The sequence below is a fragment of the Entamoeba histolytica genome, genomic scaffold (genome assembly GCF_000208925.1).
Source record: "Entamoeba histolytica HM-1:IMSS scf_1104750517549 genomic scaffold, whole genome shotgun sequence".
Classification (NCBI taxonomy): Eukaryota; Evosea; order Mastigamoebida; family Endamoebidae; genus Entamoeba; species Entamoeba histolytica.
Window position 1 is genome coordinate 20,936 of NW_001915000.1, and position 17,353 is coordinate 38,288.

A 17,353-nucleotide genomic window follows, 5' to 3' on the forward strand; every position below is an offset into this window, starting at 1 on the left:
ATCCTAAAGAAAATCAATAGACTAGAAAATCTAGTCAATGAAATTGTACAGGATAAAATACATCATGAAATTAAATGAACATGATGAAGAAGGAATAAAAGTTAAAACACTAGAAAGAATAAAGTACCTAAAATATATGATAACAATGATAAAAGAAAGAATTAAATTTAATAAAAATGAAATAATCAGAATCAATACAAATAAAATCATGTTTGATTCTAATAAGAAAATTAGAATAAGGAAGAAACAAAAAAAATGAAATATATCCAAATAACGATATTACTTTAGAATATTGGAAATCGTTATATGAAACACATGTGATATTAAATAAAGAGAATTGGAAAATAAAACAAATCACCTCGTGGAATAAAAGATATTTCAATTATGATAGTGTCATAATAACAATAAATGAATTAAATTTTAGTTTAAAGAAAATAAATAACTATAAATATTCATTGGCACAATATAAAAGAAATAAAACATGAAGATGAAATATAAGTAATAAATAAAAAGAATAAAAAGAGTCTAATAACTCATACGAATAATGTTGAATATTATAATTTTAATTGATTGTGTTTAAATAAAATAAATAAAGAATAAAGAAACTAGATATATAAAAATAAATTAAATAATAAATTGAAACAAATGAATAATAAATACATCAAGTACTAGATTAAATAAAGAAATAAAGAAGTTAAAAACATTGTGATTAAAATCATGAACATTTTTTAACTATTAATTCTATCATATTCAAACATATCAATTTAAATTAGTCTATGAAGATAAATGATTGGATTAATATCAAATGAATAAAACAAAACAATAGAAACAAATTCCATTAACATTTAAATATTTGCTTTTTTAATTAATTTTTTATTGTAATGAACAGTTATCTTCTCTATGACTTTGAATGTTTATGTCTTGTTTTCTTTTCAATGAAAAGAATCTCATAAAGAAGAGAGTGAATACACAGATTTGATAATGAATATGATGCATGAAAATTAAAAGGAAACATTATATAAAGAACATATACTCAATACCAATGAAAGGCATGAAGGTATAAGTATTGAAACTAAATAAAAATATATTCTGATTGTTGACTCAACCTCTTCTATAGTCACGATAAAGAAGTTTCAATGATCCTATTTGAATAATTAATAATTTGAATAAGTTGATGGTAAAATCAAATAATCTTTTATTTTCTATGGAAGAAGTACTAACTGGTTTATTTGAGAATAAAAAACAATATTCTTTGATATCTTAATAGTAATAGTCATTGAATAATACAGTATTTATAAAATAGATCTAATAAGAACATATTTTGAAATCCGATGAAAATTCAATAATCATAAATGGATATTGTAAATACTCAAGAAAGAAAGTGTGGGTTTTATTTATCTTCTCTTCTCAAAAATTAGAAAGAAAATAAGAATTTGACGTTTCATGTTGTTAAGATAATTAAATAATAGTTTTTGTCATAAAAAACTATAATTTAACAAAAATGAATGAAAAAAAGAAAAAACTGAAAAAGAAAAACAAAGGAAGAAAGGATTAATGGAAGTTGTCTTTGGGATTGATTTAGGAACAACAAATAGCTCTATTGGTTATTATGACGTTAACAAACAGAGTGTTGAAGTAATTAAATTTAATAATGATAAATTTACCCCCTCTGTAGTGTATTATCCTGCAAAATCTGAACAAGACATTATTTGTGGGGTTTCTGCAACCATGATGAACAAACGTTCAAAGAACATCATATATGAAGCAAAAAGATTTATTGGCAGAAGAGTAAAACCAAATGAAATTGAAAATGATAAATCTTTATTAAACAAAATTTCTGTTGAAGACGGTGAATTGTTTTATGAAATTGAACAAGATAACCAAATAAAGAAAGTGTCTCCAGTAGAAGTATCATCTCAAATACTACTATATTTAAAACAACAAGCAATTAATTCTATCAATAACAAAAGTCTTAGTGATAACTTTAAGGCAGTTATTACTGTTCCTGCTAATTTTTCTAGTGAACAAAGAGATGCTACTGCTGCAGCTGCTGAAATTGCTGGAATTGAAGTAATTGAATTAGTTAATGAACCAACGGCAGCAGCAATTGCCTATGACAAGTCACAAACATTAATAAATGGTGGGAAATATATAGTCATTGATTTTGGTGGAGGAACGTTTGATGTTTCTATTGTCACAGTATCTGATAAAGAATTTACTGTTAATGCAACTGATGGTGATACACATTTAGGAGGGAAAGATATTGACATAGAGATGATGAATTATTTATTAGAGAATAATGAACAATTAGAAAAATATGTTACTTTTCAAGACAAGAGCATTAGAAGTGAAGTGGCATGTACACGATCAAAGAAACGACTACTTCATAATTGTGAACTTGCAAAGATTTTATTTTCAAATGAAGAAACAAATGACGTTGAAGTTTCATTATCTGATGTTGTTCCAGAAAAAGATCTTGAAGACATTCAACAAGAAGTATCTATGGTTATTGACTCAACAACATTTATAGAATTATGTGATCCATTATTTAAAAGAATACAACAAACGATAGAACGAGCATTAAACAAAAAAGGTATTCTTAAAGAAGAAATAAAAGATGTTATTCTTGTTGGTGGTCCTACTAAACTATGTTGTTTTAAAAAAATGATTAAAGAATTTTTTGGTAAACAACCATTAACAACAATAGATACTATGTTGGCAGTTTGTCAAGGAGCAGCATATAAGGCATTTGGAACAGATAAACATTATACTGATGTTGTTCCGATATCATTAGGAGTTTGTAACCTTGGAGTATTATTTCAAAAAATTATTCCAAGTGGAACAGAAATACCAGTTGTTAAAGAAAAACAATTAATGACTGCTATAGATGGACAGAAAACGTTATCTATTGATATTTATGAAGGAGAAAAAGATATTTGTCCAGAAAATTTAAAACTTGGTAATTTTGAAATTCAAATAGATAAACCACAACCAAAGAAAACTCCTGTTAATGTTAGATTTATAATTGATTCTAGTGGGTTATTTACTGTTGAAGCAAAGATTGAAGGACTAGGAATAGAAAAAACTTTAATTGTTGAAGATAAAAAAAGAAAAAGAACAAAAGAAGTGATTCAGTCTTTAAAACAACAAGTTCAAGAAAATGAAAAAAGAAGAAAAGAAGTAGAACATAAAAATGGTTTATTAGTGTTATTAAATGGTCTTAAAAATGATATTGAAGTTGATAGTCAATTTGTCCCAGATGAATGGTATGATTCAATGTGTCATAAAAAATATTCTACTATTGAAGAATATCAATCTGTTTTAAAAGAATTAAGTACCAAATATAAACACTTAGAAAGTGTTATTGCTTTTATGGAAAATGAACGTGAAAATTGGGAGAAGTGGATGAAATGATTCAAATTAAACATCAACTTCAAATGTTAATAAAAAATTTCATCTATATTAAACAATATTTTATTGTTATTATTTATTTGTTTATTTTTATTATTATTATAATTCATTTATAATTCATTTATCTTAAAATAATTATTATTCAAATTAAATTTTAATTAAAAGAATGTTATTTATAATTATTATAATTATTATATACTTTTATACTTATTATATAATTATTTAATATTTCTACTTTTAATTCTTATCATCATCTGAATATTTGACTTTTTTTTTTTTTGTAATTTCATATATTTTTGTTGTTTTATTATTGGATTTGTTCTAATTTAAGAACAATATAACAATACATTATAATATTATTTATTATCCAAATTATATTAATGTTATTTTGCTATTCCATTAATTCATTTTCTTTATTATTTTTTTGGTTCATTAATTTCTATTTATATATTATTCAATAAAAATAACTTTAATTTACATATTTTATCATTTAATGTTATTTCTAAATAAAAATTTTATTTTATTCAATTATTAATGTATTAATATAATTTTAAGTATTTATGTTTCAATTACCAATTCCAAATAAAATTTCATCTAATTCAACATTTTATTCAATAAATCAAAAAAGAAAATATTAAAAAAAGAACAAAAAAATATTTAAAAATGCGAAAGTGATCAAGAGATCTCTGAACAACCAGTTCCTCTTTTCCAATAAAATGAATCTTGGTTAGATAAAGATAATAACAAATAAGAGTTAACAGATTTTCCAATAGAAATAAAATGATTATAGTCATAAACCTTTTTACCATTATAAAAGATATTTTGGATTCGTTCATACTTAACAGTTCCTTTCTTTCCTTTAGTACAAGAAGTATCAAAAAGATATCCAAATTCCATTAAAATATCCATTAATAAGAAAACCATTTCAACAATTCTAATATTTTCTAATCTCCTTTTTGCTGTTTTTTCATTAATTCCTTTACAAAGATCCTTTTGAAACTTTTCTTTACATCTATGATCACAAAACTTTTCTACATCAATAATTTCTGAACCAATAATTAGTCTATGAATTCTTATTAATTGTTCAAATGAATGAGCTTTTTTTAATGGTTTTCTTATTTCTATATCAAAATATTGATTTAATAAAGCTAATAAAATTCCTTGTTGATAAACTTGTTGATTCCTAACTGTTCTGAAATCTTTCTTTGGTTCTTTCCAAGTTTTTTCTGTTTTAATAAAAGTTGATTCTTTAATAAATTGTCCTTGCATTCACTATTATTTAATTAAAATGATTTATTAGTAGATTCTTTAAATAACACTACAATTAACTTGAAATATCTTATTATTATGATTTTCTTTTTACCGAACTATTTACTATCTGAAAACTCTTTTTTTTTATTTCGTATTAGTTGCTAAATTCTAGTTATTAGTCATGGTGATTTCATATGCGAATATTAACTTGTTAATTTGATGTTTCCGTTTTTGATTTTGTCATTAAAGAACTCTTTCTAATTCTTTTATTTCAAAAAAAACACTTTTATAAATAGACTTTTTTTATTTAAGAATTTCTTCTTCTTCTCTTTGTTCTAGGAAATGGTTTAAGTAATTTCAAAAGGTAACACGAATTATCTATCTTCATTTGAATAACTTAATTAATGATTTTTTCTTTAGTAATTTTATTAGTGATATACTTTGTATCTTCACTCCAACCCCCTTTTTCATATAACTTCGAAAACACCAAAAATGGGGTATTTCATAAAGAAAAAAAAAGTATAAAGACTCTTCCAATTACAACGCCAAAAAAATTAAAAAAAAACTCGATACATTTAAAAAGAGATGTAAAAAACATACATTTATATAAATAATATTATTCTTTACCTTCTTTTAGTAAAGTAGTTTTTACATTTTTTTGATTAATCTCAGGAGAAATTACATTTCTTAATTCACTTTTCTTTCTTTTATTTTCTTCTTCTGTAAAAGAACTTATTTTTATTTTAATTGGTTGTTTATTTTCATTATACAATATAACTGGTGATTTTTGTTTTAATCCCCCTGTTGTGCCACATGAATATCTTTTTTGTTCATTGCTTGATTCAAGAGCAATTAATATTGGTGTTGGAATATCTCCAAATGAAGATGTATCAAATTTATCTTTTAAAATAACGTTTGTTCTTTTTTTACGTAATGGGTTTGTATCATCTTTTCTTAAACTTAATACTTCTTCATGTTCTAATAAATTGCTATTTGATTTAATTGAAATTGTTCCATTATTCGAAGTATTATCTCCTACAGTACTAATTTTATCTATACTACTTGGTTGTATGATACTATTCATTCTTTTACGATTCCTTGGTGTTTGAATTCCTGATTGATTTAATGAAGTTGCTGGAGTATTTGGTGTTGATATTTCTACAACAGAATATTCTTCATCATCTTTTTCTTCTTGTTCTTGATTTTCTTCTAGTTGAGAATGAACAGAAGGAGTTGAAAATCTTTGAGTGTTTGTAACTTTATTTAACCTATCACTAACCTTTGCTTGAATCTTTCCATCAGGAATATTTAAAGGTGCTACAGATAATTCAGGTAACATAATTTTTGGAGTTACTCCATGAGTACTTGATAAAGATTCAGGAGCTAATGTATCAGGTGATTCAATTGGAGAAAATGGAGTAGTACTACTGAATTCAGTTGGATGTAATACAGAAATAGTGTTTTGTCTTTTTCTTGTAGTTTTAATTATTCTTTGATAAATAGAATCCAATTCTAATGAAACTTCATTAAATGTTGGTCTATTTTTTGGTTTATGTGCCCAACATTTTCTAATAATTCGTTTATACACACATTCATTCGGTATAACTAAACGTTTTCCTGCCATAATAAAGGATTGAATAGATTCAGAGTCAGGAAATTGTTCAGGGTCATATGGTTGATGAGTCAACCATATTTCTAATAAACAAATAGAAAATGAGAAAACATCACATTTAAAACTAGCATCTCCTAGTTTAGGATTATGAACTTCTGGTGCCATATAAGCAGGAGTCCCAACATCAACGATTTTTTTAGAATTTTTTGATTCAACATATAATTGTGATGTTCCAAAATCAGAAATTTTACATAACATAGCTTCATTTGGATTAGTACTAAACATTAAAATATTATCTGTTTTTAAATCTCTATGAACAATATTATTTTGGTGTAAGTAATTCATTCCTCTCGCAATGTCTTGACAAATTCTTACTTTTAATTGTGTTGTTAATGAATTTGTTTTCATATATTTTCTTACAGAACCCATACTACAAAATTCTGTTATTAAACATAATTGGTCAGGCATTTGTACACTTCCAACAAAAGACAAAACATAGGGACATCGTATTCTCTCCATTAAATTACACTCTGCTTTAAAACTTGGTAATAATGTTTCTGTGTCTAACAGATCTGACTTAATCATTTTAATTGCTACTTCTACTCCTCTCCAAAACCCTCGATATACTAATCCAAATGAACCTTGTCCTACAGGTGGTTGTTTTAATTCTATTTCATCAAAATCAATATGTGTTGATAATTTACTTTCTGCTCGTAATTCCATATTAACATAAAACCTTTCAACTTTTGGTGGTTTAACTTTAGTTTTAATACTGAGAAGAGAAGATTTACTTTCTTCAGTATGTAATTGTGTTTGAAGAATAAGTGATGATGATGAATTGGTTGAACTAGAATCTTGAAGTAATTGTGGGTTATTTCTTGTAATTATATCATCAATTTCTTTCATTGCCGATTTAATTTGACCAAACCTCAAAGTGACATGAATTCGTTCTTTTAAATTTGTTGTACAAAATATCATAAGTTGAGCTGTAATAGTAACTACTTCTTGTGTATGTAATGCCCCTGTTGTAGGAGAAAAAATAAGTTTATATTTTGGATTTTCTTTACCATGAAATGTATATAATAATACCTTTTTGTAAGTATTACGTAGAGTAAATTGGAATGAATAACTTTTTTCAAGATCTAATTTCCCTTCGTTTAGAAATGATATAATAGAATCAGAAAAAGAAAAGTAAGGATTATTAAAGATCTCTAGTCTTTGTGCATTATCTTTATCAAAAGGAATAACACCACAATTACAAATTTCTTGAATCATTTCTTGTTCATTTAATTCTTTAGTAATAATTTTATTTAACTTTGTATAAATGAATAAATGAATGAATAATAATGCAGTCCAAAAGAATATATAAAATATAATAATGGATGATAAATATATAATAGTGTCTTTAATAAAATTATTTCTTCTACATGACAACGAATGTACTGAATAATATCCCTCAATACATTGACATGCATAACATCCTTCTCCACCATCACACTCTTCTTCTTTATCTAGTAAATTATTACCACATGTAGAAGGAATACAACCAATTTGTGGAATAGAATGAGGTTGTGCTCCATTAATACAAAAACAATATTCACATTCCATTCCACCATCACATTCTTCTCCAATATCAATTTGATAATTTCCACATGAAGGTAAACTACATCGTATAGTTCCATTAAAATTTATTGGTACAAAAGGTGAAATACAAGAACATGTATTATTATCACACTGTGAATCAAATTTATAAGAATTATCACAATCTTCATTTTCATCCTTCTTTCCATTACCACAACTACTACATCCTATATCAGTATTAACATAACCTTCTTCACAAATACAACCTTCTGCTGATTCACTACAAAATCCATGTTCTCCACAATTGTTTGGACAAACAAATTCAAAAGAAATAGAAATATTTCCTTTAATTTCTTGATTTGAGAATGTAATTCCAACATATAATTGTTCAGTATCAATTAATTCAACAATTGTTGTTGAATAAAGTGTATTTGGACAATTTCCAGAGACATATTTATTACAACGAGCGTGAGTACTTGAACAAGAATCGATAGTATTTTTATCAGGAAAACCAATAACTTGAATTGAAACACTTCCTTCATAACTAGAATCACATAAACTAATTTTCATTTTTTTATTTGCTCCAATTAATTTATACCATTTAACATATTGTGCTTTTGTAAGACAAACAGAAGTTGAAACAAATGTAGTATATTTATCTAAATATATTGTAGGTACATCAATAACATCAATTAAGTCTATTTCAATAGCCCTTTCAATACAAGGATGAGTAATAGATTTAAGATAAAATGTGAATGGTTCTGAAATTGTTTTTCCATAAGGAGAATGAATAAAAACATAAATAGGAATAGATGGTTGTAAATGAATAATTAATCTTGGTGTTAATATATTTTCTGCACTTTTTAAATTAAATAAATTACATCTTGGAGTATTAATTTCATCACAATCCATTTGTGTTGCAATTGAATATGGATTTTCAAAATAATTTCCAATTGAATCAATATATAATAATTCTGATTCAGTATAATCATTTAAAGCAATACTGACGTATTGTTCTTTAAGACTTATTAATTTAATCCAAATACCATATGTATATGGTTGTGTAAATGAAACAACATCAGAACATAATGTTTTACTAAATACAGTTTCATTCATAAAAACAGTATGAAAAATATCAGTATTTTCATTAATAATATACACTTTATCATTCTTTGTTCGTTGAAAAAAAGAAAAACATGTCTCAACTAATTTGGGTTTTTCTATACAATTACCATATCCATTAAATACATATCCATCTTCACAATCACTACAATCACTTTTAATATGTTTTGTTGTATCACATTTTTCACATTCATTTGGTAAATAACATCCTTCTAAACAATTATCTCCATAAAGACATTGTATTATACATTCACCTAATCCATTTGGTTGATATCCATCTTTACATTTACAATTACTTCCACAATGAGAATTTCCATCACAGTCTTCACAAAAACTATCCCAAATACCATCACCACATTGACATTTTTTCCCAAAACAACTTTCATTAATTAAAAGAATAAGAAAGACTATGATAAATAAAGAAGTATTACCTAACTTCTTCATACTAACTTTGTTTACTTTATTCTCAGTACTTTTTATTTTTTTTTTCTTAAAAAATTGATAATTTTTTATTCATTCAGTGAAAAACTCTTTATTCTTATTTCTTTCCTTTATTCACAATTTTTTCTTTTTATTTTTCTTTTATTTTGTTTTATAAACCTGAAATTTTCATAATTTTATTAAATAAAAAAAGAAAAGAAAAGACAATGACTATAAAAAGAAGATATAAACCATCTTTTAAATTAAATTAAATCAAAACATTTTATCATTTTATGTGGCTTTACAAATTACAACAAAATGCACTTTCCTGATTTTGAATTTCCTTTTTTATTTCCACCAGTTCCTTTTAATTCAGTTTGCATATTTTCAAATGCTTCTTTAACTCCTTCTCCTGTCTTAGCACTAACTTCAAAAAAGACTATCTTTTTTTCTTTTGCAAATTTTTGTCCTTGTTCTGTACTTACAATTTTTTCACAATCTTTTTTATTGCTTAGAAGATAAATGATAGGCTTCTTTCCTTTCGTATATGTAGTGATATCATCAAAAAATCCCCTTAAATCTTCAAATGATGTCTTATCATCTTGTGCATATACTAAAAACACTCCATGACACGACCTATAATATGATGATGTTACTGTACGATAGACTTCTTGTCCTGCTGTATCATTCAGATTAAATACATAGATTTGATTCCCCTCTGTAACTGTATGTTGTTGTGACTCAGGAATAGTACTTGGAAGTTCTTCATGAAACTTTCCTTCCTATTTAAATTAATACTTTCTTCTTATTTTCTTTTTATATTTTCTTTTTCTTGTTTTGTTTTCTTCATTTCTTTTTTATTAATAAGAACAAACTATCATTTGATATATGAGAGACGTCTTACCAACAGATGGATCTCCTGTAAAAACTATTTTAAACTCTGTTGTCATTTTATCGCTACATGTTGATTATTTCTCTTTTTCTTTAGAAATGATAACCTTTTTGTTTTCACTTCTTTTTAAAAACATTTTACCTTAAAAACAACAATCAAACCCTTCATATAAACTAGACTCCTTCGACATGAAAGTTCTTTTCTATTTTGTCAGATCTTCTCTATTTTCTTTTTTTCCTTTTTCTTCATATTTCTACTTTTTTATTATTCTTTTTACTATTTCCTTCTTCCTTTTTCTAGTTCATCCTTTCTATTTTTGTTTACTTTATTTTTACTTCCTTCTCTTTTTTATGTTATTCAAATAACAAAAATATTAAATTCTAAAAATGATATTAGTTGTCAACTTCAATATATGGATCTTCTGAATATGAAATGTCGGATTCTGGTTGATTTTTCTTCTTTAAAGGAGATTCTTCTTCATTCCCTTTTAATGACCTTCCAGTTGGTGTTTCAAATTTCTTTGTATTTAATGATAGTTCAGCAAAATGTCTTTGGAGAGAAGGTCGAATTTGGTTTCGTTGTATTCCAGGAGAATAAGCAGCTAATTCAGGTTTTTGAATTGGACTTGGAACTCTAACTCTTTCATACATTGGAGGTGTTTTTGATTGAGGTGGTACTAATGGTTGTTGAAAATAAGAAGATGATAAAGATTTAGAAGTTATTGAAGAAGTGAAGTTGGGTGTTGTTGTAGAAGTAGTAATAACATTGAATTGAGTTAAAGGTGTTTTATTACATAAGTTTTGGTTTTTCAGTTTATTTGGTTGAACTGGTACATTTGATGGAAGAAAATTTTGAAATGGTTTTGTTATAATAGGTGGGTTTAAAATGGATGGAGGTATTGAAGATGGTGCAACAGGATAAAATCCAGAAGAATTAGCATTCATTGTTGTTTGTTGAAATGGTTGAATTACGGTTGGGTTATTTTGGGTTGTTGCATTATATGAGTTTGTTACAAATGACCTTTTTGAATTTATTTCATCTTCAGTAAATTTATATGATGATCGTGGAACATTTATTTTAGGTACGTTTGATGGTGGAAGATGTGAAATAAAAGAAGTTTCAAAATCATTCATTGAAAAAGTTTTTCTTGATACATTCGATACTTTAAATAATGGTTGATGACTATTTGAAACACATGATCGTTTAGGTGCATCATCAAATTTTAATTGTTGGTATATATAAAGTTGTTGATCTAACTTCTTCTGAGTTGAACTTTTGATATAAAGAATGACTAAAATAATAAAAATTAAGCAGAGAAGTGATAAAATGATTAACATTTTAACCTTTTCTTATTATTTTAAAGTTAAATTTTTTTTTTAGTTTTTCTGTTTTATTTCTTTAAAGTAAGTTATGTGTTTAGTTGAAAAATAAATCAAAAATAAAAATCATTATTATTCAATTTAATTTAATACTATTATTAAATGACTCATTTTAAGTTATTCTTCATTTATTTCAGAAAGAAATGAGACTAACGCTTTTGTTGCAATTTCTACAAATTGAAATATAACATATTCATTTGGTTTATGAATAACTGCTTCATTGCCTGGTCCAAAGATTATGACTTGTGGTTTGTTTTGAGTGTGGGCAAATGCAGCAGCATCAGTTGCATATGCCATTCTTTTGATTGAACTTTTAGGCATTTCTTTATAAATGCATTTTGTTAATAATTTAACATACTTATTATTGATATCAGTTGTAACTGGTAATTCCTTACTTTCTTCATAAAGAACAAATTTAAACCGTGTTGTAGATTCAATAGAAGCAATTATTGTTTTAATATTATTCATAATATCCTCTACTGAAATATATGAAGAAGTTCTAATATCAATCTCTGTAACACAATAATCAGCAACAACATTTGGTGCATTTCCACCTTTAATTGTTCCAATATTAAATGTCGTTTGGTTTGTATCATCAGGTGATAAGGGTAAATCTTTTTTAATCCACTGTATGAGAGAGTATATTCCTTCAATTGCATTCAAACCAAGACTTGGAGAACTTGCATGTGCAGAAATTCCATGACACTCTACCTTTAATCTTAATTCACCTTTTTCACTTATTCCAATATCTAAGTTTGTTGGTTCATCAACAATAATTAATTCAACTGATGTAAACAATTCTGGACATTGTTTAACAAGATCTTTAGCACCTAAAGTACCATCCTCTTCTTCACTTGAAACAATTAATAGAATTGAATCTCTAATCTTCATTTGCATATCTTGAAGATATTTTAAGATACATAATTGACTAGCTAATCCACTTTTCATATCAGCTGATCCTCTTCCATAAACATAAACATTCCCTGTTTTTAATTCTATTTCTTCTGTTGCTTTAAGGGGTGGATATTTCCACTCTTTCAAATCTCCAACAGGAACTGTATCAAAGTGTGAGCTAAAAATGATTTTATGTGGTTGCTTCGTCCAATAAGCTATAAAATTTATTTTATTTGGATTATTCTTTGTGGGTATAGTTTCAACAATCATCCCAATCCCTTCACAAATTTCTTTTAATAATTTAATTATTTCAAAATCATCTTTGTTGAAACTTTGTGTGTCACATTCAATTAGTCTTCTTAATACTGTTTTAAGAAATTTAATATCAATATCAATATTCATACATTGAATAATTTCTAATTACATCCTCAAATATCAAATTTTTTCTGTTTCTTTTCGTTTCAATGTTTCATAAAGAATCTTTCCATTCATTTGGAAATAGTGAATTTGACAAAAAAAGGAAATAAAGAATGATACGTTTTGTAGAGACAATATCTTAAGTTATTTTTACTTCTTTGATCTTTAGTTTATTTAATACAACACTCAAGTCATAAATATTTCTTAGACAAATTAAAAAGAAAGAATAAAATCACCCTTCGGTAAATCAAATACTCACATCCTTCACTCATCTTTATTTTACAATGTGTTAATTCATCAAATGATATACATTCTGTTGCATTTTCTAATAAGAAATAATTATCATCACATGCATTACAAGTGTCATCTTTATAACATAAATTACAATGTTCTAAACATTTTTCACATAACCCATCATTCGTTCTGTAATAATGAGAATTACAAATAGCACATTTACTTCCTCCAACAATAAGTAATCTACAATTTTGAATAATTGTTGATGATAAAATACAACTTGTATTTATTAATGAATATCCTTCTTTACAAGTGAAACAAATATCTTTATTTGAACAGGTTAAACATTCTGAACTACAACCAACACATGACTGTAATTCTTTGTCATAATAATAATTGTCTTGACACCTTAAACATAAATCTTTTTGTTCACCTCTCCAAATGATACATCTTTCTAGTACATTTGTCTGTAAATTTGTTTTATTAACACACTGAGAGGTTTTTGTGTTATAAATATATCCTTGTTGACATTCATAGCACATTTCTTTGTTTCTCATTGTTAAACAGTTGTTTGTATTTACACAACTTGTCCCATCATAATATTTGTCTGCATCTTTGCATCTCATACAATAACTTGTTTTTATGTCATCTTTTTTTAAACATCCTGTTGTTGTTGGGTCTACACAAATACCATTTTCATTAATAATCCCATCTAAACAAAGAATGCACTGATTAGAAGTACATTTCTGACATAAAGAACCAAATTGATTACATGATTCACATTTTCCATTGACTATTTTGTATTTACTTTCACACTCTATTGCGTTTATATTACTTGTTCTTTCTGAATTTGGAATTGTTGAACATTGCTGAGATGAAGTAAGAATAGTTGAATTTGAACAAATAGAACATACACTCTCTTCATACCCTCTATCATTTATCGAACAATATTGGCAATTCGTTGAGCAAGAAGAACATTCATTTCCAATAGAATAAAAAGAGTCACGACATTTCATAACTACATTATTTATTATCAATTGAATATTTGGATCTGTTTTATTCAAACAACTTCCATTGTCTAAGAAATAATTATCTTTACATTGAATACATACTCCATTTAAACACTTTAAACAATTTGTTGGACATATGGTACATAATTTATCTTCTAAGTAATAATTCTCTTCACATTGAATACATTCATCTAATGATTTGTATTTTAAACAATGCTTTGGTATTTCATTATCAAATGGACAATATTCATCAATCATTGTGTTTTTACATTTACTGCATTCACTTGTTTCTCCATTAAAGAATAATGCTTGACATGGATATTCTGATCCTACTTTCGTTGAAAGTTTATTTGTACTGTTTTGAGAAAATCCTATTTCATTTCCAGTGACTAATATCTTACTTCCAGCTTCAATATTTAGTACAAAGTTATTTGAAGTTTTTGAATTTGTAGTAATGATAGCAATGTTTTTAATTCCTTTTATTCTTAATGTACTAAGTGATTTATATTGTTGTTCAATGACTTGTGTAGTAGAGTTAATCAACTCAATAATACCTTGATATTCTGATGAAATAATAAGTGTATCTTCTTTACTAAATTTTGTGATACAACTCAAACCATAACATGGACAATGAACAATTGTTCCTTCAACATTTTGGTATGTATTTGTATTATTTATTGTATTTGTTTTCAGTGTGCAAACAATATTTGAATCAATGTCATTTGATGGACATATTCTAAGTAGTTTCTTTTCTAATACATAACCACCATTTATAATGACATTAATAGGTAGATTTGAAGAAACAAGTTCAAAACATGTTGATTGAGACTGATCAGTTGTGATAATAATAGGAGTGTCAATGCTAGACAATGTCCCAAAGTTGATAATAATTCCATTCTGATTTAGATTGTTAATTTCTCCAAGTGTTGTGACGGTTGAAACTGAGAAAGATGATGCTTCTTTTATGACAATAGTTGATTTTGCATCAATAAACAATGAATGACAAGTCATCTTTCCCTCAACAAGAGTAATTGAAGTTGATTCAAACCTGCACTCCAGAACATTCAATTCTTTGTTTTCAGGAACAGAAAATGAGTAATGTTTATCTGGCTCTGGAATAATTGAATACCATTCAAACACTTGGAATTGAATTGATGTAGAACTTGTTTGGTTAAATCTAAGGTCAAAATAAGTACTATTAGATGAGCAATCAACAAAGTCATAATTAGATTTATTAGTAGATATTATGTTTGATTGAGAAGTACAATCACATATCGAGTGTAATGAAGTATCTGAAGAGTCAATTGCCATATATCGTTGAATTGTATTGTCATTAACTGTTCTTGAACATACAGACTTTATGATAAAATTGTTGTTCATACTATCAATCTTAGTCACAGAATCGATTTTACCAGTGAATAAATACCTCTGTGGGTCATTATAACTTCTTCCACTAAATAAGTCAGTTGTAAACTTACATGAAACAGTTTGTTTATCATCACCGTCAATATAAATGAATGGAATTGTTTTAGTTTCATAATTTACAGCTCGATTACTGAAATCAATAACCCATTTCTCATCCATTTTAGAATAAACAATAATTGACTTATCAAAAATATAAATATAAGCTCCATAATTATTACTAATACTTTTACGACAATTATCACTTTCAAAACAACCAATACCAACAAAAAGACCATCAGTTCCATGTTTATGATAAATCCATATTATTATTTTTGGACGGTTAGTTTCAACTATTAACACTTTAAAGGAATTAGATTGAAAATTTGGTGAAAATGAAAAATACATATCTCTATCATTTATACTTCCTTCAATATCACTAAACTTTTTGATTGATCCTATTTCATTATTTTTTATTTCAAAACGATAAGTTTGTCTATTAATAACACTCTCTGAAGAGTAACTCCATCCTTTTCCATTACAATTTGATTTCTTTGTGTATTTATATTTAACATAATCATTATAATCGTCACTCCAACACCAAGTTTTTCCAAAAGAAAGTACAATAAATGTGAATAAAATGAGAGTTGTCATTATCTCAGTGAAGTAGAATTTAAATATTTTTAAATAAATGAAGATGTGGTTCTTAAGTAACTCAAAAACATTCTTCAAATTTGGTTGTCTAGAAATAATGGTTATTTTGTTGTAGTATAAAAATACTTCTAATGCAAGAAAGAATAGTTTGATGTATAAAAATACAATATGTTATAAATAATGTTAGAAATAATTCAAAAATAAGAGTGAAATGACAATAATTAATTTACATTAAAAAGATCAGTTATTATAACAACTTCTTGATAAAAAAATTGTGAATGATTCATAATCGAATATAACAAGTGAAAGTTATTATGAATAAAAGTATTTTGATATTTAAAAGAAAAAAACAAGTTTTTATTGTTAGAAGAGAAGAAAGACATTTATCTAAAGAAAAGATAATAACACAGTTATAATAGAAATAATTCAATAATTGTCAAATTTATCTTCAAAGAAGAAAACAAATAACTCAAAAAAATGAAAGAAATTCAATTAAAAATGAATTGTTTTATTAAAGAAGTAAAAGATTTTATTTCTTATTATGAAGTAATTCAGCACCAGCAATTCCTGGAGTAGTCATTTCATCAGGTCTTAAGATAATATCAAGTTGTTCTTTAGTCAAAACACCCTTTTCAAGAATGATATCTCTAACAGGTCTTCCACTAGCAATAGCTTCTTTAGCAGTAGCAGCAGCAACTTCATAACCAACATGTGGATTAAGTGCAGTAATAACTCCAACAGAATTATCAACAAACCATTGCATTCTTTCTTTATTTGCTTTTAAGTCATGAACAAGATTTGTTCTAAAAGTGAAGAATGCATTCTTCATTATTTCAAGTGAAGTAAGAAGATCATAAAACATAACTGGTTCCATAACATTAAGTTCAAATTGTCCAGCAGATGCAGCCCACATAATTGTAGTGTTATTACCAATAACTTGGAAACAAGTTTGATTCATAACTTCAGCAATAACTGGATTAACTTTTCCTGGCATAATAGAACTTCCTGGTTGTCTTGGTGGTAATAAGATTTCTCCTAATCCACATCTTGGTCCTGATGTCATTAATCTAAGATC

General features: G+C 26.0%; 8 protein-coding genes across 8 annotated transcripts, besides 1 other annotated feature; 1 reads left to right on the forward strand and 7 right to left on the reverse strand.

The window, feature by feature from the left end:
• Nucleotides 1-449: a repeat region.
• A 1,105-nt stretch (nucleotides 450-1,554) lies between these two features.
• Nucleotides 1,555-3,414, forward strand: EHI_082200 (heat shock protein 70, putative; the record flags this gene model as incomplete). Its single annotated transcript, XM_646826.2, has 1 exon — nucleotides 1,555-3,414. One exon carries the CDS (start codon nucleotides 1,555-1,557, stop codon nucleotides 3,412-3,414), a length of 1,860 nt encoding a protein of 619 aa, XP_651918.2.
• Nucleotides 3,415-4,086: 672 nt separating this feature from the next.
• On the reverse strand, nucleotides 4,087-4,680 carry EHI_082210 (uncharacterized protein; the record flags this gene model as incomplete). Its single annotated transcript, XM_646827.1, has 1 exon — nucleotides 4,087-4,680. One exon carries the CDS (start codon nucleotides 4,678-4,680, stop codon nucleotides 4,087-4,089), a length of 594 nt encoding a protein of 197 aa, XP_651919.1.
• A 598-nt stretch (nucleotides 4,681-5,278) lies between these two features.
• EHI_082220 (protein tyrosine kinase domain-containing protein) lies at nucleotides 5,279-9,421 on the reverse strand (the record flags this gene model as incomplete). The annotated part of the gene is made up of 1 exon (XM_646828.1): nucleotides 5,279-9,421. The coding sequence occupies one exon, from the start codon at nucleotides 9,419-9,421 to the stop codon at nucleotides 5,279-5,281; it is 4,143 nt and encodes a 1,380-aa protein (XP_651920.1).
• Nucleotides 9,422-9,705: 284 nt separating this feature from the next.
• Nucleotides 9,706-10,347, reverse strand: EHI_082230 (Rab family GTPase; the record flags this gene model as incomplete). The annotated part of the gene is made up of 2 exons (XM_651114.1): nucleotides 9,706-10,179; nucleotides 10,273-10,347. The coding sequence occupies 2 exons, from the start codon at nucleotides 10,345-10,347 to the stop codon at nucleotides 9,706-9,708; spliced, it is 549 nt and encodes a 182-aa protein (XP_656206.1).
• A 334-nt stretch (nucleotides 10,348-10,681) lies between these two features.
• Nucleotides 10,682-11,422, reverse strand: EHI_082240 (uncharacterized protein; the record flags this gene model as incomplete). The annotated part of the gene is made up of 1 exon (XM_646830.2): nucleotides 10,682-11,422. The coding sequence occupies one exon, from the start codon at nucleotides 11,420-11,422 to the stop codon at nucleotides 10,682-10,684; it is 741 nt and encodes a 246-aa protein (XP_651922.2).
• A 363-nt stretch (nucleotides 11,423-11,785) lies between these two features.
• Nucleotides 11,786-12,964, reverse strand: EHI_082250 (uncharacterized protein; the record flags this gene model as incomplete). The annotated part of the gene is made up of 1 exon (XM_646831.2): nucleotides 11,786-12,964. The coding sequence occupies one exon, from the start codon at nucleotides 12,962-12,964 to the stop codon at nucleotides 11,786-11,788; it is 1,179 nt and encodes a 392-aa protein (XP_651923.2).
• A 206-nt stretch (nucleotides 12,965-13,170) lies between these two features.
• Nucleotides 13,171-16,278, reverse strand: EHI_082260 (CXXC-rich protein; the record flags this gene model as incomplete). The annotated part of the gene is made up of 1 exon (XM_646832.2): nucleotides 13,171-16,278. The coding sequence occupies one exon, from the start codon at nucleotides 16,276-16,278 to the stop codon at nucleotides 13,171-13,173; it is 3,108 nt and encodes a 1,035-aa protein (XP_651924.2).
• A 529-nt stretch (nucleotides 16,279-16,807) lies between these two features.
• On the reverse strand, nucleotides 16,808-17,341 carry EHI_082270 (aspartate ammonia-lyase, putative; the record flags this gene model as incomplete). Its single annotated transcript, XM_001913840.1, has 1 exon — nucleotides 16,808-17,341. One exon carries the CDS (start codon nucleotides 17,339-17,341, stop codon nucleotides 16,808-16,810), a length of 534 nt encoding a protein of 177 aa, XP_001913875.1.
• Nucleotides 17,342-17,353: the final 12 nt, after the last annotated feature.